Below are 26,120 nucleotides of genomic sequence, written 5' to 3' on the forward strand. Positions count from 1 at the left end.
TGGTCCTACAACATTGATCCAATCAAAGGAGGCACCTAGTCCTCGAGTTCTCATGAGGAGAGAATGGGAAAAGAAGATAAGGCTCACTTGGAGTCTGTCGCTTCCCATTGATTTGAAAGGCTTCATTTGCTTCCTCCTATAAGAGCCAAGAGACCAAGAGCTACATGAGCTTAAGCCTTATCCTTTCAAAGGAAGAAGTGTGCATGCAAAGCAAAGAAGAGCATAGAGAATGATGGTCTGTATGTATTGTGCCCGAACCAACTGTAATTGGAAGTCTCGTGAAGGTGGTCAAAGATGTGACCGAGGCACCAGGATGGCATCCCTCAATAGGCTCAAAAATATGGACTTCATAGAAAAGGGATTGAGCAGTCTCCACCAATCTTCACCCCTTAGAAAGTTTGGCTTCTAAGAGCATGAGATTGACCAGCTGGTATTCATGAAGAAGCTATAAATAGGTATAAATTTTGATTTATATTTCTAAAAATAGGTGAAACGGAACATTATCATACAGTGCCATCCATTTACTGTATGTTACTGTTTCATGGTATGAGACTTGGAGTGAATCAGATTAGGCTATTACAGATTTTCCTTTGACCCCTGACCATCCATGATTGCAAACCAAATCATATCTAATGTCAAAGAGTCTACTTGTGGGATCGACTCGAGATTCCAAAACTCGGGAATCATATCGATGGATTGGCCGATTCGGATCAGAACTAGATGTGATTGGATTCTATTCCAGCCGATTCATGCCAAGAAACCCTAGAATCGTTGAGTTTTCAGATTTCATGGCCAATTCTAGGGTTCTTGGTGCCAATTCCAGCTGATTCCAAATTGGATTGGAATCGGACGGGACCAATTTGATCCTCGATTACTTGTTTTGGAATGCTGGATTGAATGCAGCAATCCAGTGCAGGAATCTCCCCAAGGATTTAGGATAATTTTAGGTGGCAATGGATGGAGCACACACCATGGTAATGTGTGGTGTTTTATTGCGTCACTTTTTGGGATGGAGCGACTCTATGAGAAGTTTCTGTTTGTATTTTGGTTCCCATGGATGTAGATTGGCTGTTTGTTTTCGAATCTTGACTCCTCCATTGGTGATACCTGAAAAGTATCCGGATTTCTTACCAAAATGTGCATGCAGTACAGTCACATTTTTTTTTTTTTTGGTGGAGGAGGGTAACATCTAGGGATATAAATGGATAGTCAAAATCCGAATCAGAATTCGCATTTAGGAGTTCCCGTATCTGAATAAGGGTATCCAGATTAAAATCCGAATTATCTGAAAAAATAATTATCCGATTCAATTAATTAATCAATTAATGATTTTAAAAGTTCTTAAAGTTTAAATAGATTCTAGAGAATGAGGAAAAGAATTAAAACTACCTAGAAAGATAGATTAAGAGCATATTTTATTCATTGAAGGGAGGAAGGTCCGGATTACACCAGTAAGAGCGTAAACGGATAATTAAAAATCCAAATTTGATCCGCATCCATATCCAGTCAAAAATATCTAGATCCGAACACATCCAACCCAAATTCAATCCATATCCGATCCGTTTTCATTAATTTCTTAATAAAGTTCTTTCCATTTTCCATTTAACGAAATCTAATATGGTTGTTGCCCAGCAAAAAAATAGAAAACGAAACAAAAGAAAAAAAAACCTGAAGAACCCGATCCCCAACAAATAAAGAAAATATTTTCATCCATCTAGTTGATGGTGGCTTGGTTAAAAAAGGAGTTTCATTACTCAGCTGGGCCATCTTGACAAATGAAGTTTACTCAACAAGAACGGGACTGTTGTATTTGAAAGCCAGTTAAAGCACGAGCTCAGTTGCACAGAGGGTGGGAGGGTGTTATAATTGAACCAAACCTCTTTGGGTCACAAAGTTGATATTGCAAGAAATGGATCACTATATTTTTCAGGTTGTGAAATTCCAGAACTGAGCTGTGTTCAAGCAAATGCAGCATATATCATGTGAGAAAATGGCTACATTTGGTTACTGAGTATCTTTTGTGATAGATATCCATCTCCTGAGTGTTTGTCTCTCTTGTTTCTGATTTTGTCTGTGTGTGTGTGTGGTCTACTTGATCATGTATATCAGCCTTGCTACCTCCTCCCCCATTCTGCTTTTAGTCTCTTATTTGTGTGTTTTTACCACCTATTATGATCCTTGATCCCGACCTCTTTATCCGTATAAACTTTGGAACAGTACTTTTTTCTATTCATTCAATTCTTTGAGAGCTTACTTTAAGGGTTTCCGAACAGTTATGATCCGCAAAGGTGTCTTGCGGGAAACCATTGATGACTAGAATGTGGACAAGTTGGTCTCAGAATCGTTGCTACTTATCTGCGTTTTGGATGATAATAATTAATGAAATTCTTTTATATGGCTGCCATATCAACTTTTAACCATTATATATATATATATATAAGATCCGTTATGGTGTCTAATAAATTTGAGCATCATTGCATAGTTGAAAGAATATCATGTCGCCCTGCATTGTTGAGTTCAATTGAAACCTACATTCTCATGATAAAGATGGTGAGATATTGAAAGAGACACAGAGAGCACCCTTGGCCAGCAAACCCAAGTTGTACTTTTAATTGGGATATGAAGGCTTTGTTTTATAGTTTAAAAATTATGGCTTTGGAGGGGTTGGGGAGACACTCCATTTGCCTCCACTGTAATGAAAGATATGCCTGAGATATTTGATTATCTGATTATGTATTAGTTAATGCTGCCTTTGCCCCCCTATATATCATCATTTGGTGAAAACAAACATAGAAACTAGATCAAAGAGTGACAGTGTCAGTATCTAAAACTTGAAATCCCAATGATGCCTTCATTAGTTCATTATATGGATTCTCTAGGCACTTGTTTATGCAATGCCAATCCTAGAGACCAATTGTCGCTTGGGCACTTGCTTGGGCTTATTTGCCAGCTTGTTCCTGCTGGTTTTGTACATTTACATTCACCAAGACCAATCTGTTGGTCCCAACAATCCTCATGTTTCTCACTGGAATTGTTAAGTACAATAAGCAGATTCGCACCCTCTATCTTCCTCTCTCTTTTAAAAGGTGATAATTCATTGACAAAGAACAACATTTCTAGTTTGAAGTTCTCATTGGCTTCTGGTTTGTGTGTTCAGGTGTTGCACAATGCAATTAACAAGGCATGGACAAATGAAGATGATGACACACATGTGATTGTCACCCGCACAGAGAAGGATTTGAAGGACATCAAGGAGCTGTATAATAAAAGAAACAATGTTACTCTTGAGCATTCCAGTCAAGAAAACTTCAGGGGACTACAAGACTTTCCTCCTCACTTTGGTGGGGGGCATTAGCTCTGTTCTTTCAAATGGATGAAAGGAGCTTTTCAATTTGCATCCACTAGACCTTCAGTCTGTGTTTGGTGTGGAGAGTGCCAGTACTAGTTTATTTCATCTAAATGGATAAAAAAGATTTTAAGACTGCATCAGTAGAGGTTTAGTCTGTGTTAGGTGTGGAGAGTGCCGGTTCTAGTTCTCTGCCTAACATCCTCTTGTCGTTGGTTGGTGCTGGCACTTAGACTTCTAAGAATTATCGACGATTTCTACCATAATTACTCATTTGGGTATTTTGAGCTTGTTTACCTTATGTGACAGATTCTACTATCAGCCAATTTTTTTATTTAAATCAGGAGAATGAGAATGCACAATAACTCAAATTGGCAATAACAAACAATGTCAAATCCATGTTACAGCATTGAAAGAAGACAAAGGGACATCAAACCTATGGTTAGCTTCTAAAATTGTTCTTGGTATGGGCTCAAATAGGTTGTAGATAATGTGAACTGTAAACAGGCCTGATCACAAGATTAACTAGGATTACACATTGAAATCGGCAATGAGCTTACTTGAGGCCATCAGATTTGGTAGTCAGCTTGTAATATAGATTTCTTATTCTACAGTTCTAAATATGAGCTCACAATTAAATACTGCATTTCCAACTTCTATTGTGTACTATGGAGGTTACGTAAGGTACCCCACCCTCCCTAGCATTGAAGGGAAATTAACCAAGGCCTTGCAAGGGATGACTGGCACTTGAGTGGTTTCTAGGGCTGAAAACCCTAAGAACTCAATACAAGTATACAACACATACCATCTGAAGATTCCTCACCATTTCTCAAAGCTTTATAGTACTATGTGGTTAAATCCCTTTAACCTTAAACTGAAACTTACCAGACAAATAGAGGATGATGTGCACCGTTATTTATTAGAACCAAAATTTATTTCAGATGGATCATGGAAAGGGGATTGAAGTAGGTATGAAGGGTGATGCAAAGGCTCTAAAAGAGTTGTATTGTTCGGCTGATGATAGGATAAAATGAAGAAGAATGCCCCCTTGCAAAATGAAGAAGAACTATGGGAATTATTCCACAATGTTGTTGCTGATGGGGAAGGTACAATTTGAACCAGTAAGATGACCACCAACAACACCACGAAAGGGGGCATCTGCTACAAACAGCGGGGATTATTCCATGGTGTTGTTGCTTTGGCATAGGTCCCAATCCGTAGCTTGGGCCCATTTCTTCAAAAATGTTTTGGATGGACATCTTCTAGAAAGGCAATATCTTTTAAAAGTTTTAAATTTATACAAATTATTCTGCACATAAGCATACCAAAGATATTTCTCATTCTATAATCTATTATGTCTAGTAGTTACTACACAATTTTTATTTTTAGAACGAAAATGATTTAATGATTTTCATTCATGATTTTATAAATAGGTCAAAAGAAAATGATACCAAAGAAAGCCTAAATGCACAACAAAATTACTGTACCCAAAAAAAAAGTTCATCATATTACCTAGAAGAATGGCACCATGTAAGTCAGCAGTGAGAAGACATTGAGCTAACTGCTTTTCCCTGCAATATAGGATGCAAGCAAGGTTGGAATTAGAGGAAGTGGAATCCTTAGAATCTGCAAATAAAGCTTAGGTTCACTATGAGCGACAATGACGAATAGGAAATGCATGATTTTAATATCAATGATGTCAAGCAGAAATATCTCACCCAGTATCCTTAAGAAGTTGCATTATATAGTTTTCCCACATGTCATGCATAAGCTTGAAAGTATCAAAGCTACAAAACACACAACACAAGAAAGAGTCAAACTATATAAAAGAATCAGTTGTCATTCAGGGTGTAAGGACTGAAATGCCTCAAAACAACATTCATGAAATGATACCAACTCAGACTGTTATTTTAACGATCTTCAAGGAAAAAAAAAGCTTGAACCTACAACATTGCACATACCTAGGAAAGCACTTAATATGAGAAATCCAGGCACAAAGGAGAATCCTAAGTTTCCCCACAGGTTCAAAGCTCACTTTGGACTGCTTTTAGAGTTGAGCCCTTCAACCTTCCCAACAAAGAAAACCTAGAGAATGGAGACTTGCAGACTAATAGTTCTTGGTAAATGGGTCCACATCCTTTGGGAGTGTCCACTGCTCTGCTATTTTGTGGAAATTTTAACAAGAAGAAACATTAGGATAGTTGACTTTGAGATAATAACTTTGGTTTGTACTCGAAAGGGAAATTTTGAGATAATAAAAAATTTGGGCAGCCCATGGGCTCTAACCTTAGATCACAGCGCATTGTGCAATGATATGAGCATGGCACCAATAGGGAACAATTTTACATGAGGTCTTATTCAATACTATAATTTCTTCCCTCTAAAGAGTCCCATGTATCAGTAACATATTAGCATGGATCCCCTTTTGAGGTTGTAACAGAATCTGTACCAGTATGTACAATAACTTCTTTCAAATTAATTTACTTAGTTATAAGGAAGTGGCATAGTCATCTCCACATGATGGTTTTGGAAAACTTAGTTCCTTCTGATGCATTTTGCATTGTTAGCAGTTCTTGCAAAGTTGTTGCCACTTGATCACCTCATGAGGTTTGCGTTTTGAATAGAAACATATATATTACATGGAAAATAAAGGAGGAACATGCTAGACATCCATATTTTCCTAATGCTCCTTGGGGCTTCTGAATCTTTTTCCTTTCTCTTTTGGAGGTGGAGATGCTATGCTCCAATGCTCCTTGAGAGGTTCCCATGTTATGGCCAAAGGTTCCGCTTCATGCTTCAACATATTTTGTTGTGTCAATGGACCCTTTTGTGATTATGTAATCCATACAGAAAGGCTAAAGAGGAGGAATAAAATAATCTTTTAAGGAATAGTGTATTTACGGCATCTCTTGTTGGATACTCTTCTATGATGAAAGAGATTAAGGGTGTGAACAAATTGGATGACTGGAAATCAATAGAAATGTGATAAGGAGTCCATTCATTTAGTTTTCATTCTATATTTCTGGTATTTCCACTCATCTATCTCAGTATCAGGCATCTGAGCAGCATTAGTGTCATGTATCTACTTTTGTCTTGGTTGACCAATAGTCTCCTCCATAGAGTAGGCATTACACACACTTAAAAAATAAAATGCTCTATAAAGCCAGCCAATCTTATAGCCATCTTACAAAATTTCCCCTTCTATTTAATGGCATACACCAATAGCACAGCACTCCAAAAGCAACGCCATCCACCCACTACTTGTATGAGAAACACCACCTTAGGCCTCTTCTCATAGATGGTTGAACCAATATCACAAAATTAAATTCTTTAGAATATCTCTTGGTCTTCAATCCAGACTAATCCTTTATTTTCCCTTCAATTTTTACCCAATTTTCACTACACATTCTGCTACAACCTGACTTATCTTAAACCCTTTATTGTAGGGCTAGGTTTCATCTCTTTCAAATTAAAATGAGGAAAAAGAACCACCATCTATATGTCTTAACCCCAATAGGCATATGTTCCCTTGAACTAAATTGCATATGTATTGGTTCCAAAATTACATAAGTAAAATAAAATTATCTCATGCACTTGCCTGTGGTTAAACCCAAAGTGCTTGATTGTTTGTGCTACTATCTTTCATTCAGATTCATTTGCTCTCTATTCAAGTGTCAATTCACAAGGGAGACATGGTTGATAAGGAAATAAGCAATATAATAACTAAAACAAGGTATTAGGTCCCTCAAGTATCGAAACTTGGTCATACCAACAAAGAAAGAGCGAATGGACGGACAGACTAAGCATAAAGAGTTTATATATATATATATAAGAAAAATACTGCAAATGAACATGAGGGAACAAGACAATAATGAGAAAACTATTGAGCAATAAACTTACTTATGGAACTCTTGCAGCAACTCAAATGTCCTACATTGTTTATGTTGTCGGATTGACATGTGCTTTTTAGAGCGCTTCGAGCAGTTCTGTTAAGTTCTAATGCAAGTACCAACTTACACACCACATCCTTGCACTAAATTGTCAAGAAGAAGCCAATTTTCAATTTTCATGCTTCTAGATCCTTGCATGTACTTCTGTGCCAAATCACCATTTTGGAAAAGTTCATGCATAATCCTATCAACTTGGCTCCCTCTTTTACTGGAAAGCTGCATGTTTCCTCATACACCACATTGTAAGAAGTTAAATACACCGATAACATTTCAAGGAGATTACCACAATAACAAAGGTCTAAGTAAGGAAGGAAAAAAAGTACCCTGATATTGGAACTCAGCAAATTCTCTTGCACAGATTGAGATAACTGAGAATATGCAGGCCCATTTGCTTCTGCATCTGTGTCGACATAGCACGAATTGGTCCATTGTCATTTTCAACACTATAAAAGGGATACTAAGCATATCTTTTTGGCTCCCTCCACTGCAGGGTTTGGGGAGGGTCATATGCATGCAGTCTTACCCCCACTTTGCGGATAGAATGTTTCCCAACTCGAACCCGTGACCATTAGGTCGCAATGGAACAACTTTACCATTGCGCTGAGACCCACCCTCAGACTAAGCATATTTGTATTTACCAGAAACTCCAGGAGTCCCCCATGATGTAGTGTGGCCCGAGAATGAAAAACGTACTGAAAATTGCCAAATCAGAACTCCAAGCAAGACAACCGTGAAAAAAATAAAATAAGTTTCTAAATTTCCACTATAATTAGCATGCAATATCAGAAGGAAAAGGCATTTTCACTGATTCAGACAAACATTATCCCAAGTTCATTTTTAAGGAGAGCAGAAAATCACCAAGATTCAGGATGGCTCTAATCTAAACACTCCACACACATTTATGATTGGTGAAATCAAATAACCATGGCCAGAAAAAGTTCTCCATTAATCCAGATCTGCCAAAATAGCAGACAACCCGTAATTGATTTCATGGGTTTCAGCCACTACCTGAAGCAGCAGCAATGGTCAATGGCAACATTTTGTTTATTCATCGCATAATAACAGAGCAATAACACGAGGATTCCTCGAAGTATCAAACTCTCATCCTTGAAACCTACTCATGACAGGAAATCTTCGACTATCTATCAATCCAGAAATGCATTTCAATAAGAAAGTAATCTTTAGGTGTGCCTGCATTGAACAGTTCATAGTTCCATACTCATAAAAGTGTAGGAAATTAATCAGACACTTTAGTAGCTCACCCATCATAGCCAAATAAAAAATTTCACAATACAAAACGACACTATAGCCAACCTTCAGGAAGGGCACCTTGTTTTGTCACTCAAGACTCCTCAAATTGAGTTTGATTCACTTCCCAAACTCTCAACTGAAAATATCACATCAAACTCAGTTTCTTCCTCCTACTTTCAAATTCCTCTTCGTACCCCTCTAAACTTGATATATAATCTTAGTTTAATCCCCTATAAATAAAAATAAATAAATAAATAAATCTGAGTACTCCACTTTAGTGGAACTTAAAATTGAAAGATGAATCGTAATTCGTCACAGAAATCATACAAAATAATTGAGATCATACAAACAATCAGGAAGCTGCATTTGATATAGAGGCTATAAAGAAAAATAGGATAACCTTTATCTGAAGATGGCACTGAAGAGGGTGCAGTTGCTATGGATGCATCTGTCTCACATGCCAAAGGGGTGACAGTAGAACACCTTATATCATGCCTCTTTTCTTCCTCCCCCCGAGAACACTTTTTCTTGTCCTTCTGTTGCTGTTCAAGAACCTCTGCTTTAGCCACAGCAAACCTTCGCTCCAAGGCCTCCAGTGTGCGTTTCTTCTGGTCTGAGGTAACCGAGCTTCCACCAGTAGCCATGGCAGGAAATGGAATCCGTACTTTGACACTCACAATCCCATTATATACTCCAAACCAGATGCAGCAATGCCCTGGATGGCTTGGACTTACTTATCTACAACAATAACCTTCAAAAGAAAGAGCCCTTGATGAATCATCACTTATCAGACATGAAATATGTAAACATCAAATACCTAAACAAAAATAACTAATTAAATGAAGACAATTACTATAAGTAAACTACAGAATTAAAGGCTTCAATCCGCCAAAGACGTCATCTCTTTCATCAACTTCTCTGTAGACTTGTTGAGAGAGGGAACGGGGGATGCAGAGAAGGGAGCGGGAGAGATTGATGTAGATAGGGTGGAGACACTGGGGGGCATCATAGGGGAGAGAATAACTCAACGACGTTGGCGACATCTGATCTTCGGAGAGGCAGCGAGCACAGCAGCGGCAGGGTGTTTGATGTAGTGGTTGAGTGCATTGCAAAGGGTGCAGCAGTGGGCTCACCGCAGGGTTTTAAAAACAGAATCGGTATTACGTAGCGTTTGGTCGCGTAAACCTGTTAGTACACGTATTGATTATGGACATTATTCCATAGAATGAGCTTCTGTCCAATCGTAATTCTTAAGGATTGACTGTTTGGTTATACTGAGTCTGTCAGTTGGATTCATCTAGAATCTGCCTGAAAAATTGTTTGGTTACCCTGGGTTTGTCAGTTGGATTCATCTAGATTCTGCCTGAAAAACTGTTTGGTTGCCCTGAATCTGTCAGTTGGATTCATCTCTCTCTCTCTCTCTCTCCTCAAATACAATTTTTTTTCTGTTCTTTTCTATTTATTTCTTGACAATCAAACTAAAAGCCTTCAAATCCAAAAATCCTTCCAAATGAATTAGGGAAGGATATCCATTAAGCCCTTATATTTTCATCAACCTATCAATTTAAGAAATTAAAGTGACCAGATCATCAAAGGATGAAGTGTCTACCATTAAATCAATTATCTCATTTGTTTGTTTATTCATCTAGCCAACAAATTAATCTCTCTGAATATAGAATCCATTTTAGCAAAAACACCCCCATCCATCTCATCAAAAAAGTAAGCAGAATTTTGGGTAGTGAAGGATTTGGATATCCATGCAAAGTATCCGGGAACAAATCTTTTCATCCCTAAGATCAAAGAACCGGGCCATCAAAAACATCATCCTAAAACAACAATCAATAACCTTATCCCAAAAGGCCATCAAAAACATCATCCTCCTAAGTTAAAAATCACAAGTCCAATTGGATGGGCAGTATTCAGATTTCAGACACAAGCAGGTAGGACATACATCCTTCTAAATAATAGGTGCTTTTCCCTGAGGATCAGCACTCTGTTCCATTACACTTACATACATAAATAATTTCTTTGTTTTCCCAACAAATTCGCAATTAAGTGTTGAAGTTTATGTAATAGGGGTAGTGTAGGAACTATATTTATATTATATTGTCTTAAGTGGTATTTTTCCTTTTTCCCTTTCACCTCCCTAGGGAGGTCTATGTAATATTCCTAAGACTTGTTTGAACATAACATATGTGGGAAAGGGCAAGAAGTAAGCCCTACATTTTGCTCTCATTTCCCTTCTCCTTCTCTCATCTTCTCTCCTTCTTCTTCCTTCCTCTCCTCTCTCTTCTTCCCTCAGTTTGAATTGACCAATGAGCATGGTCCAAGATCTATTTTTTTAGATTACCAAGACGAGATCACAGGCAAGGTGTAAAAACGATAAGATCTCACCGAGATCTCGCTAGATCTCGCCTCTCTACTTTTTTGAAGAAAAAACACTAAGGAACAAGAATTTTGGTATTTTTGCTTAAGGATCTCCATTCCTATTTTATGTCTTTCAAATGTATGTTAATGTGACTCATCAGTCATCAATGTTAATTGTTAATCAATTAAGAAATTATCTATGATGTCTTTTAATTTCTTAAGATTACATTGTATCATGTGTTGGTTGTGGAATAGAGCATACTAGCTTAGGGTTTGAAGAGCCAGAGACTACTTAAATAGGGTACGAAGTCAAAGTACGATTTTAAGTTTGATTTTTAAAAAACTGATGTTTCCATTGTGTTTAGAAGTCATAATATAGGGTAAATACCTAGTTTCAGGGACTATAAAGATCATATGACCACAAGGACCAACCACTAAGTTGACCACGAAAAAATACATGATCTCAGCGAGATCTCTCTTTTTTGGATTAGCAAGATGGGGGGAGAGAGCAAGATCTTAAACCGTGCCAATGAGGAGGCTCTGCAAATGGTCATTAAGAGAGATTTCCATGAGATTTCCTTTTTGTGAGAGACCTCATCTTCTTGGTTAGGAGAAGCTTTTGGGTGAGATGATCTTTTTTTTTTTAAGATGTGATTCTTCCTCACACTTAGAAGAGGACTTCTTCTTAGAAACCTTCTCATTCATGGAAGTGAAAGGCATTTTCTCCAATGCTACCTTCAATTGGAATAACAGTGAGTTTGAATCGACAAGACTAAGTACAGTATATATATATATATAAGATGAGTGGTAACAATGTATTGCTTACTAAGTGGGTTTTAGAGGCTTTTGAAAAAAAAAATTGGGTAAAAAGTTTGCTATGTTGACAAGCCAACTAACTCACATAAGACTTCTAGCTTCTCTTGATATATCACATCATATCAATGTGACTATCATATCTTAAGAAATATTTCACCCCCCTCTCTATTCTCTCTTTTATCTCTCATCAAATCAAAATAGAATCACATAAATTTAGAATTGTCCAACACTTCGTCATCATCAGCCATGTTTATTACATTTCCAGACCAAAAGTAAGAGATTTGTTATGATCTTGTAAAGATATGATATTTTTCATTCTTTTCTTAAAAAGAAAAAATGGATAAGCCAGATTTGACTAGAAAGAAAGAGATCCAAAAGCTCTAAAATAAAATAAGTTGTTGGTTGACATGTTGATTTACTTTATGCCTGATCACTACTATTGCCATTGGGTTAGTTATCCAAGAGTCTGAGGCTTTAGCTGGTTCTGGCTTATCCAATTTTATTTTTTTCTAAGAGAATGAAAAATATCATATCTTTACAAAATCATAGCAAATCTCATACTTTTGATCTTGGGAAGGTAATAAACATGGTTGATGATGACGAAGTGTTGGACAATTCAAAATTTATGGGATCCTATTTTGATTTGATGAGAGATAACGAGATAATAGAGGGATAGGGGGTGAAATATTAAAATATTTGTTACGATATGATAGTCACAGATTTCATGTGATATATCAAAAGAAGCTAAAAATCCTATGTGAATTGGTTGGCTTGTCAATAGACAATTTTGACTTGTCAACATAGCAAACTTTTTACCCAATTTTTTTTTTTTTCAAAAACCTCGAAAGTCCACTTAGCAAACAATACATTGTTACCACCCCTCTTATATATATATATATATATATATATATTATACTTAGTCTTGTTGATTCAAACTCACTCTTATTCCAATTGAAGATACTATTGGAGAAAATGTCTTCCACTTCCATGAATGAGAAGGTTCCGAAGAAGAAGTCATCTTCTAAGTGTGAGGAAGAATCACCTCTAAAAAAAAATATCATCTCACCCAAAAGCTTATCCTAATCAGGTAACATCTCCTCTCCTTATTCAGCGTTAGACCTCCCTATTGCTGTTCGTAAGGGTAAGAGAGCTTGTACTAATCCTATAGCCTAGTTTGTTTCCTATGATGCTCACTCTCCAATAGGTGTTGCTTTTAAAGCTGCTCTGGCTTTAAGTTCCCAACAGCCGATGGTAAGGTGTCTCCTAAAGAAAGCACTTTATGGTCTGAAGCAATCACCAAAAACTTTGTTTGAAAGGTTCAAACAGGCCATTTTGAAGAATGAATATTCCCAGAGTGTAGCTTTTACAGGTGTTGCTTTTACAACTGCTTGGTTGGATCTTCCTCCAGCAATAGTGTAGCTCATGATGGAGATCTACATCACCATGACTTGCTGTTAAAACAAGGAACGTTCTCCATGTGCCCATTCTGTCTACTACGGAAGTTGAAGGGATTACCTTGTTTTGGTTTAAGCAAGTTTTGAGCGAGGTTTAAGATCTTGCTCTTGCCTCCCATCTCGCTAATCCACAAAAGAGAGATCTCACCGAGATCATGTATTTGTTCCCCGTTGACTCAATGGTTTTATGGTCTTTGTAGCCCCTGAAAGTTGGTATTTACCCTTTTAGGCCTTCCAAACACAATGGAAACATCAGTTTTTTAAAAAATCAAACATAAATTGTACTTTGACTTTGTACCCTATGCTCTATTCCACAATCAACACATGACGTAACATAATCATAAGAATTTAAAAGACATCATATATAAGAAAAGTGACTCCAAATGTGGATGAGGAAGTAGTATTCTCTACTCTTTAAGCTTCCATGAGTGTAGGAATGGAGATCCTCAAGCAAAAGCACCAAAATCATTACTCCTTAGTGTTTTTTCTTCAAAAAAGTAGAAAGACGCGAGATTTAGCAAGATCTTGGCGAAATCTTGGTCGATTTTTTGTACAATTTGTATCTCGCCATGTATCTCGTCTCGCCTTTTTAAAAAAACGAGATATTCGCCGAGATCTTGAACCATGGTTTTGAGTAGAAATGGTCTAGTTCTAAAACCATGTCCTTTCATGTTTGTGGTCTTTCGTGCCTGTGGTCCTAATACCCACAGACTTCCCTGTATATGTGCTTGTGTGTGTGTGTGTGCGCGTGTGTGTGTGAGAGAGAGAGAGAGTGGATTGTTTCTCATGTTTTGAACATACTAATGAGGAGGCTCTATATATGGTCATTTCGAGAGATTTCCTTTTCGTCAGAGAATAATGACGAAAACACGGCTATTATTGCACAGCTGTAAATGCATCACCGCGGAGAATCTTACTGTTCGTGCACTTAAAAGGGAAAAACCTCAATGCCATAAACCATGCCTTGCTGTTAAAACCAGGAACGCTCTCCATGTGCACATTCCGTCTCCTACGAAAGTTTTATAAAGGGATTGCCTTGTTTTGGTTTAAGCAAGTTTTTCATAGAAATGAACTAGTTCGGAAACTATTTCATTCTTGTGGTCTTTCGTGCCTGTGGTACTAAAAGCCACAGAGTTCCTTTTATGTGTGTGTGGTGTGTTTGTTTCTTATGTTTCGAACATACCAACGAGGCTATGCATATGGTCATTTCGAGAGACTTCCTTTTCATCAATAATGATAAAACCACAACTGCTATTGCGCACAGCTATAAATGCATCACCACGGAGACCATTCATCCACTTAAAAGGAAAAACCTCAAGGCCATAAACAATGCTTAGCTGTTAAAACAAGGAACATTCTCCATGTGCACATTCCCTCTCCTATGGAAGTTAAAGAGATTGCCTTGTTTTGCATTAAGCAAGTTTTGAGTAGAAATGGTGTAGTTCTGAAACCATGTCCTTTCATGCTTGTGGTCTTTCGTTCCTGTGGTCTTAATACCCAAAGACTTCCTTTATATGAGTGTTTGTGTGTGAGAGAAAGAGAGTTGTTTCTTATGTTTTGAACAGACCAATGAGGAGGCTCTGCATATGGTCATTAAGAGAGATTTCCTTTTGTAAGAGACCTCCTCTTCTTGGTTAGGAGAAGCTTTTGGGTAAAATGCCTTTTTTTTTTTAGAGGTGATTCTTCCTCACGCTTAGAAGAGGACTTCTTCTTAGGAACCTTCTCAATAATGGAAGTGGAAGACGTTTCTCCAATGCTATCTTCAATTGGAATAAGAGTGAGTTTGAATCAACAAGACTAAGTACAATATATATAAGCTGAGTGGTAACAATGTATTGCCTGCTAACTGGACTTTAGAGGTTTCTAAAAGAAAAAAAAAATGGAGTAAAAAGTTTGCTATGTTGACAAGCCAACATTGTCTATTGATAAGCCAACCAACTCACATAGGACTTCTAGCTTCTCTTGATATATCACATCAAATCAATGTGACTATCATATCATAACAAATATTTCAATCAAAATAGGATCCCATAAATTTTGAATTGTCCAACACTTCAAGTCATCATCAACCATGTTTATTACCTTCCTAAGACCAAAAGTATAGGATTTGCTATGATCTTGTAAATATATGATTTTTTTCATTCTCTTCTTAGAAAAAATAAAATGGATAAGCCAGACTTGACTAGAAAGAAAGAGATCCAAAAGCTCTAAAATAAAATAATTTGTTGGTTGACATGTTGATTTACTCTATGCCTAATCATTACTATTGCCATTAGGTTGGTCATCCAAGAGTCTGAGGCTTGAGCTGGTTCTGGCTTATAATGCAATCAAATCTGGCTTATCCATTTTTATTTTTTTCTAAGAGAATGAAAAATATCATATCTTTACAAGATCATAGCAAATCTCATACTTTTGGTCTTAGGAAAGTGATAAACATTATTGATGATGACTTGAACTCTTGAAGTGTTGGACAATTCAAAATTTATGGGATCCTTTTTTATTTGATGAAAGACAAAGAGAGAATAGAGAGAGAAAGGGGGGTAATATATTTGTTAAGATATGATAGTCACATTGATTTGATGTGATATATCAAGAGAAGCTAGAAGTCCTATGTGAGTTCATTGGCTTGTCAACATAGCAAACTTTTTACCCTTTTTTTTTTTCAAAAACCTCGAAAATCCACTTAGCAAGCAATACATTGTTACCACTTCTCTTATATATATATATATATATATATTTATTGTACTTAATCTTGTTGATTCAAATACACTCTTATTCCAATTGAAGATAGAATTGAAAAAAATGTCTACCACTTCCATGATTGAGAAGGTTCTGAAGAAGAAATCATTTTCTAAGTGTGAGAAATAATCACCTCTAAAAAAAAAAAAAGATCATCTCACCAAAAGCTTCTCCTAATCAGGTAACATCTCCTCTCCTCATTCGGAGTTGGACCTTCATATTGCCGTTCGTAAGGGTAAAAGAGCTTGTACTAATCCTATAGCCCAGTTTATTTTCTATGATGCTCTCTCTCTTACAAGTGTCGCTTTTACAGCTGCTCTAACTTTAAGTTCCCAGCAGCCGATAGTAAGGTATGTCTTCTAAAGAAAGCACTTTATGGTCTAAAGCAATCACCAAAAGCTTAGTTTGAGAGGTTCAAACAGGCCATTTTGAAGAATGTATATTCCCAGAGTCAAGCAGACCACACATTATTTACTCAGTGAGGTAATGACACCATCACATTATTGACTGTGTATGTTGATGATATCGTGGTGACTAGAGATGACAATGATGAAATAGCTAGGCTGAAAGCTCATTTGGCCAAACTGTTTGAGATCAAGGATCTAGGGTGCTTGAAATATTTCTTAAGTATTGAAGTGTTAAGGTCTAATAAGGGAATCAACGTATGCTAAAGAAAATTTGTGCTAGATCTGTTGAAAGAAACAAGAATATTGGGTTGTAAAGTTGGTGTACGACGTCTTGTATTCCGTCGCAGTTTAATCCAGGGAATATTGGTGCAGCACCTCAATAGGCAGGACATCACAGTTTCTTTCTCTGTAATGCAAGCAATACTGAGAGGTGTGAGCATGAGCGCTGTAACCCAATTCTCCATTGATAGTGAAGCAGAATCTCATCTCACCGGGGATGTAGGCAACCTTACTAAACCTCGTAAAATTCGTGTGCATTGTTTGTTCTATTTTTCCATTATCTTCTGCATCGTTTTAGGGTTGCATTTTTATAAATAGGTATCAGAGCTCTAGGTTTCCGTTTTCTAGGGTTTACTATCACGATGACAAAGAAGGGATCGAATGTCAAGTATGATATTGAGCGGTTCAATAGGAAGAACAATTTTACCCTCTCGCGTCAAAGGATGAAGAATCTTCTGACACAACAGGGTTTGACGAAAACGTTGTTGGGGAAGTCGAAGAAACCTACAAAAATTACTGACGAATATTCGGAAAAGATGGAGGAAAAGCCGGTAAGTGCTATTCAATTGAATCTCTCTGATGATGTCCTACAATATGTTGTGGGTATCGAATCTGCATCGCAGTTATGGACGAAACTTGAAAGCATCTACATAACGAAGTCCTTAACGAACAAGTTGTTCGTGAAGAAGCAATTGTATTATCTACAAATGGAGGAAAGTACAGATCTATTGGAGCATTTTAACATGTTCAATCAGATCGTAAGTAAACTTGCAAACCTAGAGGTTAAGATCAAGGATGAAGACAAGGCATTACTGTTGTTGTCGTCGCTCCCAGAATCATATGATCACCTGGAAATGACTCTCTTATACGGGAAGGAGACTCTTAAGATAGAAGAAATCGCGGCTGCCCTCATGTCTAATGAGACGAGGAAGAAGGCTAGTAGTACGAAATCTCAAGGAGAATGTCTTTTCAGATGTAACAAGGAGCAGGAAAGAGGGAGATCAAATCAGAAGAGATCTGGGAAGAGTCGATCGAAATCAAAAGGGGCAAAAACAAAGGTCTCTTGTTACTATTGCAAGAAGGAAGGTCATTTAAAGAGAGAGTGCTTGAAGAGGAAGGCAGGCTTGAAGAAAAAAGGTGTAGATAAGGCATCTGAGGAAGCTAGTGTGGCTGACAGTTCAGATGGAGATGATGAAGATGTACTCTCTATATTATCAGGCAAAAATCAACCTTCTAATTCTTAGATTTTAGATTCTGGATGTTCATATCACATGTGTCCACATAAGGATTGGTTTGATACATATCAACCATATAATGGTGGGTCTGTCCTAATGGGGAATGATGCTGTATGCAAGACCATTAGGATAGTAAGAACTTTAGCAGATGTGAGACATATACCAGAATTAAGGAAAAACTTAGTATCTTTGGGGGCACTTTACACAAATGACTGCAAGTACATAGCAGAAGGTGGAGTTCTCAAAGTTATTAAGGGTGTTATGGTTGTCATGAAGAGACAGCTAACAGGAAACCTATACAGACTCATAGGGAGCATTGTTACAGGTGAAGCATCTGTGACTACAGATGCAGGATCTGATACAGATGATACCTATCTGTGGCATATGCGGTTAGGGCATATGGGAGAAAGATGATTGATGGAGCTTCATAAAAGGAAACTGTTGAAGGGAGTGAAAACTTGAAAACTGAACTTCTGTAAGTATTGTGTGTTCGGGAAACAGTTCAAGGTTAGTCTCAAAACTGCAAAAAATAAGAGAAAATGGGTGCTTAATTATGTACACAGCGATGTATGGGGTCCTTCAACAACCAAATCTAAAGGTGGGGCAGAATACTTCGTGACCTTTGTTGATGATTACTCAAAGAAAGTCTGGATCTACTTCATGAAGTATAAAAGTGAGGTGTTCACTAAATTTCAAGAATAGAAGGCTGAAGTAGAAAGGAAGATAAGAAAGAAAATTAAGTACTTGAGAACAGATAATGGAGGGGAGTACACATATAAGCCGTTTCTAAAATTATGCAAAGCTGACTGGATTACACGTCACTTTACAGTCCAAAGACACCACAGCAAAACGGTGTAGCTGAAAGGATGAATAAAACACTTCTAGAAAGAGCTCGGAGTATGAGGCTGAATGCAATGTTGAGCAAGAGATTTTGGGCAGAAGCAGTGAATATGGCATGTTTCCTCATTAACAGGTCTCCATCAAAGGCGATTGATTGTAAAATTCCCGAAGAGGTATGGACAGGAAAACCAGTAGATTATTCTATTCTCAAAATATTTGGTTGTCCAGCCTATGCGCATGTTGAGAGTGAGCAACGTTCCAAGTTAGACTCAAAGTCTAAGCAGTGCATCTTTCTTGGTTTTAAGAAAGGCGTAAAGGAATTCAAGTTGTGGGATCCAAGTTCACAAAAAGTTGTGGTTAGCAGGGACGTTGTGTTTGATGAGTCTCATATGGTGAAGTCAAATTGTAATTCACAAGCAATTGATAAAAATAAAGAAGGTTCTACTGTACAAGTGGAGTTAGGTGAGTCAGAAACAACAAGAGAGAATGAGTCATCCAGTGACTTACCAGGACAACAGAAAGCAGTAGAAGTTTCCTATATTGTGGCAAAGGGTAAAGGAAAGCGTACTCACAAAGCACCTGTGAGATATGGGTTTGAGGACATGGTTGCCTATGCCCTCACTGTAGGTACAGGTGATCCATCTTCCTACCATGATGCTTTGAGTGATACACAGCATGATAAATGGATGGCAACTATGATGGAGGAAATGGAGTCTCTACAGAAGAACAAGACTTGGGAGATTGTGAAAAAACCCAAGGGAAGAAAAATAATTGGGTGTAAATGGGTCTTTCATAAGAAAGAGGCAGCATCTGAGGAGCGTAAAAGATATAAGGCCAGACTTGTAGCCAAGGGCTATGCACAGAAGGAGGGAATAGACTACAATGAAATATTCTCTCCAGTGGTAAAACACAATTCGATTCGGGTATTACTTGCTTTGGTGGCTATGTATAATTTAGAACTTGAACAGCTTGATGTAAAGATTGCATTTCTTCATGGTGACTTAGAGGAACAAATTTACATAGAGCAGCCTGACGGTTTCAAGGTGCAGGAAAAGAAATATCATGTTTGTCTGCTTAAGAGGTCGCTTTATGGTCTTAAGCAATCTTCTAGGTAGTGGTACAAACGCTTTGATTCCCACATGATGAAGATTGGCCATACAAGAAGTGAGTATGATAGTTGTGTTTATTATAAAGTGTCAAGTGATAATTCCATTATTTTGTTGATGCTTTATGATTGATGACATACTCTTTGCAATCTTTGCTAAGTGCTGAATTTGAGATGAATGATCTTGGTGCTGCTAAGAAGATCATTGGCATGGAAATCCTTAGAAATAGAAACGCAAGTAAACTTTGGGTAACTCAGAAGAGATATATTGAAAATGTGCTAGAGCGCTTCAACATGGAAAAGGCTAAGCCGGTTAGCACTCCGTTAGCTAGCCACTTCAAGTTAGCTGAAAGGGAATGCCCTACAACACATGAGGAGGTGAAGCATGTCTCAGGTCCCCTATGCTAGCGCAGTTGAGAGTCTCGTGTATGCTATGGTTTGTAGCAGGCCGAATTTGTCTCATGCAGTCAGTGTTGTTAGCAGATATATGAGTAATCCAGGGAATGAGCATTGGAATGCAATTAAGTGGATCTTCAGATATTTGAGCAAGACTAAAGATATAGGTGTTATGTTCACTGGCAAGGGAAGTTCCACAGAATTGACGGGTTACGTTGATTCTAACTATGTTGGTGATTTAGATAAGAGGTCTACTACAGGGTATGTATTTATATTGGTTAGTGGACCTATATCATGGAGGGCAATGCTTCAGTCTACAGTTGCATTGTCCACTACAGAGACAGAGTACGTGGCAACAGTTGAGACTGCCATGGAAGGAGTCTGGTTGGCTGGACTACTTCGTGAATTGGGGTTGGAGTAAGGAGGTATAGTGTTACATTGTGACAGTCAGAGTGCCATACATCTTGGAAAGAATCAGGTGTTTCATGCAAGGACAAAGCATATTGATGTGAGATTTCACAAGATCAGGGAGCTTGTGTCAAAAGGCAGTATTCACTTGAGAAAAATTCATACAGATCTCAATCCTGCAAATATATTTACAAAGCCAGTTACTACAGAGAAGTTTGAGTCATGTTTGGACTTGATTAATATTACTCATTGTTGAAGATGAGAGACGCACCAAACAGGTGCGGGTTTGTACCTCATATGAAAACGTCTTGATGCGGATCCGAGAGATTCGGATCGCTTAGGGCCCACAAGAATGACTAAAAAACTCAATGTACTGGTTGAGGGGTATTCTTGTAATTTCAGAAAACAATTTTAAGAGCTTAAAAGAGAGGGAAATAAATAGTAGGGTCAAGCTGAAATAAAAAAATTAGAAGAGGGGGGTATTCTGGAATTACTAACAGAATAGGGGAGTATTAGAACATAATTTCGAGGACAGGGGGCTTAACTATAATAAAAGCAAGTGTTTACTTTTAAAATCAATAAAAGAACCTATCTTCTCCTTCTCGATGAAAGACCAGGCCCAGGTGGTAGACCAGCACACTTCCAGGGAGAGAAATTCACCAAATCGCATCGGCTGAACCTAAATAGTAGAGGAGAGGAATGATCGAAGGACCTGCAACCTGCCCTGGCGGTAACCTTCAGTTCAGTCCTGAAGCTGGACTTCGATCTCAGGTTGAAGGAAGGCTTTGGAGTTGGGACTGTGGGGGTTTTGTCGCCCAGGATAGGCCTGCCTTTACTCAAAGTCTCAGTCCAAACAGATCACCCATGAAGGAGATCACTCAACTTTAAAGGGCTGTAACTACCGCCCATAAACAGGGGTTGGGAGAAACAACCAGAAAAATAATAAAGGAAGAAATAGAAGAAGAAGAAGGAGAACGAGAGATAAGAGATTAGAAAAAATTCAAAAAGGGAGGAAGAGGGAATCGCCCACGGCAGCCATGGTTCACAACCCAATCAAAAACCTTAATTAAGTTCATTCAATCTAAAAAAACTGAGTTCTTCTCCATTACAGGGCTATTTAAAGAAAAAATAATGACATAATTTTGGAAGCTAATTAAAAATGGAAACTAAGCCTAGATAGCAACTAAAATAAAAATCAAATCTAAATAAAATATTGTTAATCTAATCTCTAACCAATAAAGGAAGTAAATAAAAATCAAGTCAAAAGATAGCAACTAAATCCATCGCCAAGCTACATCACGTCTACAGGTTATCTTTACAGGAGGCTTGACAGAATTCAAGTCAATGTGGAGATTGTTGGTGTACGATGTCTTGTATTCCGTCACAGTTTAATCTAGGGAGTACTGGTACAACACCTCGACAGGCAGTACGGCATTTGAGGACAATTGTGTACTTTTCGGATTAGAGGTTTTTGCTATATATTTATAGCGAGGGTTTCTTTTTCTGTAATGCAAGCAATACTGAGAGGTGTGAGGACGAGCGCTGTAACCTTATTCTCCATTGATAGTGAAGCAGGATCTCATCTCACCGGGGACGTAGGCAACCTTGCCAAACTTCATAAAATCCGTGTGCATTGTTTGTTCTGTTTTTCCATTATCTTTTGCATCGTGTTAGGGTTGCGTTTCTACAGTAAACCGGAAAGTTCTCCTATTGAGCAGAATCATAAGTTAGGAGAAAATTGTGGCCCTTCCCTTGTTAGTGCAGAAAAATACCAAAGGCTAGTGGGGAAGCTGATTTATCTGTCACTAGTTCGCCCAAACATTTTTTATGTAGTGGAGGTAGTAAGCCAGTTTATGCATGCGTCCAAGAGTGGGCACTTGAATGTTGTGTACTGCATCCTCAGATACTTGAAGTCCTCTCCAGGAAAATGACTTTTGTATGCCAGGAACAATCACTTGGGGATAGAAGGTCCGATGCTGATTGGATTGGATCCATTTCTTTCTACATTTGGTTATTGCACATTCGTGGGTGGTAACTTAGTCACATGGAGGAGTAAGAAACAACCGGTTGTAGCTAGATCTAGTGCAGAGGTTGAGTACAGGGCAATGGCTCATGCAATTTGTGAACTCACTTGGCTACTTCGGTTCGTTCGCGAGTTGGCGGCATGACACTGAAGCACCTATAAGACTCTACTATGACAACAAAGCAGCTATAAGCATTGCCCACAACCCAGTGCAGCAATATAGAACAAAACACGTTGAAGTAAACCGGCATTTCATCAAAGAGAAGATTGACTCTTGCAACATCTGCACACCTTTTGTGAGGATAGGCGATCAACTGGCAAACATCTTTACCAAAGGTCTGATTCCTCACCAGTTCAGTGCCCTCTTATGCAAGCTAGGAATGTATGACATTTATTCCCCAGCTTGAGGGGGAGTGTTGGAGTTTATGTAATAGGGGTAGTGCAGGAACTATCTTTATACTATATTGTCTTAAGTTATATTTTTCTTTTTTTCCCTTCACCTCCCTAGGGAGGTCTATGTAATATTCCTAAGACTTGTTTGAACATAAGATATGTGGGAAAGGGCAAGAAGTAAGCCCTATGTTTTGCTATCATTTCCCCTCCTCCTTCTCTCATCTTCTCTCCTTCTTCTTCCTTCCTCTCTTCTCTCTTCTCTCTTCATCCCTCATCTCTAACCCTATTCCTTCTTATTTTTTACTATAAGGTGATGGGAATAATGAAGAGAAAGGGAGTATTAAAAACATCATGAAGCAGCTGGGCTGAGATCTCACTTCAACTGGTGGTTTAGAAATAAAAAACAATTAGGTAATTGTCACGTTGTTATAATTCAAATTGGTGGAGTTTCTTATTCCAATTGAGTTTGGGGATCATTTTGGGGACAAATATCATTCTTGTTAAGCAGACAAACTATAACAAAGCTTTAATTATTTCAGCTACATTGTTTTAATAATTTCTTAAACAACAAGAACAAGATGAAGTGTTATCCAATGAACTAATTTCCCCTCAATATTAAACAAAACTCAGCAATCCAGAAAATCTCGGTTTTTGCAAATCAACAAAAAAAGGCCCATCAAGCCTTGTCAAGTGAAAACGCCAACTTCATGCCAACTAGCAATTGCAGAAAAATCTACTACCAGAAACAAATAAATAAATAAATAAAATAGAATTTAAAAATGGAAAAATGAAAGGGAAGTGAAAAGCATTCAGAAACCCCAAGCACATTCCTCTTCATATATCTGTTTTCAGAACCATATTTACCGAGTCTCATTGCCAACAAACCCCGGAACTAAAACCCTAGATTAGTCTAATTTTTAACACCTACCGAGGCTCACGGTAACCCTAGGAAAAACGGAGACAGCGAGCGTGCGAGAGAGAGAGCAGGGAGGAACAGAGCAAGTGAGGGCGAGATAGAAAGAGAGAGCATACCTACAGGTTCGAGCAACAACAAGAACGATGGTTGTCTGCTTCGTGCAGCTTGAGAGGATGGAGTCGCTAGCCGTTCTCGTGACTTTTAACCGAGGCCCGGTAGTTTGGATTCTGGATGGAATCCAGGTTATTTATATCGGGGTGGAATCACTATGTTCAATCTTGAATTAACAAACTGTGGAATCGTGTCTCTCCATGGCATAGGATCACCACTAATTACGAGTTTACAACCAAACATCCATGTAAACGAAGCATCGTGTGATTCGGTGATTCCACAAAAAGACACTTTGTGGACTCGTGCAACCAAACACCGTCTTAAATGGACTCAAACTGACTCGGATCGATTTGTACGGTCATCATCTAGAGCCTATATACTAACGGTCCGTGAGGAAGGGGAGTGGCAGGGAATAAGGTAGATGGAGGTTTGAACACATGACCAACTGCGTCTTATGCCAAAGTTATAGCTTGTAGCGCCCGATGGGCAACTCATTGCACAAGACGTAGCCCCATGCGGTTCAATCCAAGGTTTTACTGAATCCACAGCAGGGCCATAATGTTTGCAACTTTACCTCCGCTTCGTAGATGTTGTTTCTTGAATCCTGACTAGAGCCCAACCTTATCATTGTACCAGTTTCGGATCTCTATATTTTATTGTGATCACCTTTTATTTTTCATCTCATCGTGGGGTGAAAATTGAGTCGATTTACATTTAGACAATTGAATCAAAGATCCAACAAGACACAATGGGGAAGCATAGTTGGGCATTGGCCTAAGTCCTGAGAGATGTCACTTGTTAGACTTTATCTCATCGGATGCTTGAAATTAAAAAAATACCCTTATTATATTGATCAACCTTTTTTTATCTATCTTTTGGTAAACATTATATTGAACAACATTAGAAGTGCATAAACATGCTCCTAAAACTAGTTCGACATGAGCTAAACTTGGATTGGTTATCATTCATATCTGATTATAAATATGAATCATTTACCCAATCCATATAAAATCGTACACACAGTAACAAATGAGTAGTGTTTCAGCCATTCAATCCTATATACCTTCACCAACAGGTGTTTCAATAGTCAGTTTTTACCATTGTGTTCCACATTTTCAGCCCACGATATTAGGGTTTTATGAATCGATATCTGATCGTCTGATATGATATATGGACTGTCACACCCCGTTCACACTGAACCGGAGCGGTGACCGAGTTAACACCGGTTAACCCAAACCTGCCAGGATCATCAGATACTGTATTCCACCACAGCATACACACACTAACATCAATTCATCAGATCAGCGGAAGACTAAATTTTACCTGTAAATAATTCCCATATACTTGATACCCAAATGATGATACCATAATTATATACATTTGGGCCCAAAGGCATGATATATACACAAAAAGAATAAAGTTCAAATATCAAGTATATACAGGAAATCATCAAAATCATCAGAGTACACAGCTCGGCTCGGTATCAAGGCTGGAGCTCAGCTCGGCCTCAGAACTGCTGTCCCGCAGCACAGCTCTCACATGCGCAGTCTACGCCATGCTCAAACTCTTCAGGGGTCCACCAGTCCTCCTCAGGAAACTCGACTGGGGGACCCACCCCCTGCTCCTCAGATGCATGACCTGCAAGATCATCTAAAAAATGGTGTACACGTGGAATGAGCTCACTAGCTCAGTAAGTAGAGAGGTGGACCACACACAACAGTCCACACATCACAACACATCATATGCACTACATGTCATGCTATTCATTTTGATTCACATACACCTAATAAACATTACTAAGTCTTTGGTTTTAGTGCTACTACAACCACAGTGCGCGTATACTTCGGGTACGAGCCGCGAACTCCCTCCCGCGATACGCCCATAGGGTTGTTGGAGAAGGCCCACCGTGAGTACTCGGAAAAATAAAGACAATGCCGTCCACCGGCTCTCAACAGAATGTAAATAAATTAAATGACAGTGCTGACTCCAGCAATTTAAAAGCAGTACGATTGGCCCTCTTGAAATACCACCGGGGTTGCCGACTGTCCTACATGACTCGCCGGGCGTAATGCCTAACCGCCACA

At 38.3% G+C, this 26,120-nt stretch overlaps 1 protein-coding gene across 1 annotated transcript in view; it reads right to left on the minus strand.

Annotated features, from left to right (window-relative positions):
- LOC122059965 (ribonuclease P protein subunit p29) overlaps positions 1-24,302 on the minus strand; it is a 168,011-nt gene extending 143,709 nt beyond the window's left edge. The window contains 6 exon segments of the mRNA XM_042623072.1: positions 4,859-4,917; positions 5,065-5,133; positions 7,247-7,512; positions 7,620-7,696; positions 8,948-9,298; positions 24,042-24,302. Of these exon segments, the coding sequence (XP_042479006.1) occupies positions 4,859-4,917; positions 5,065-5,133; positions 7,247-7,512; positions 7,620-7,696; positions 8,948-9,191 (715 nt within the window). The 5' untranslated portion in view covers positions 9,192-9,298; positions 24,042-24,302.
- Between the last annotated feature and the right edge of the window lie 1,818 nt (positions 24,303-26,120).

This window comes from Macadamia integrifolia, chromosome 13, assembly GCF_013358625.1.
Source record: "Macadamia integrifolia cultivar HAES 741 chromosome 13, SCU_Mint_v3, whole genome shotgun sequence".
Classification (NCBI taxonomy): domain Eukaryota; kingdom Viridiplantae; phylum Streptophyta; class Magnoliopsida; order Proteales; family Proteaceae; genus Macadamia; species Macadamia integrifolia.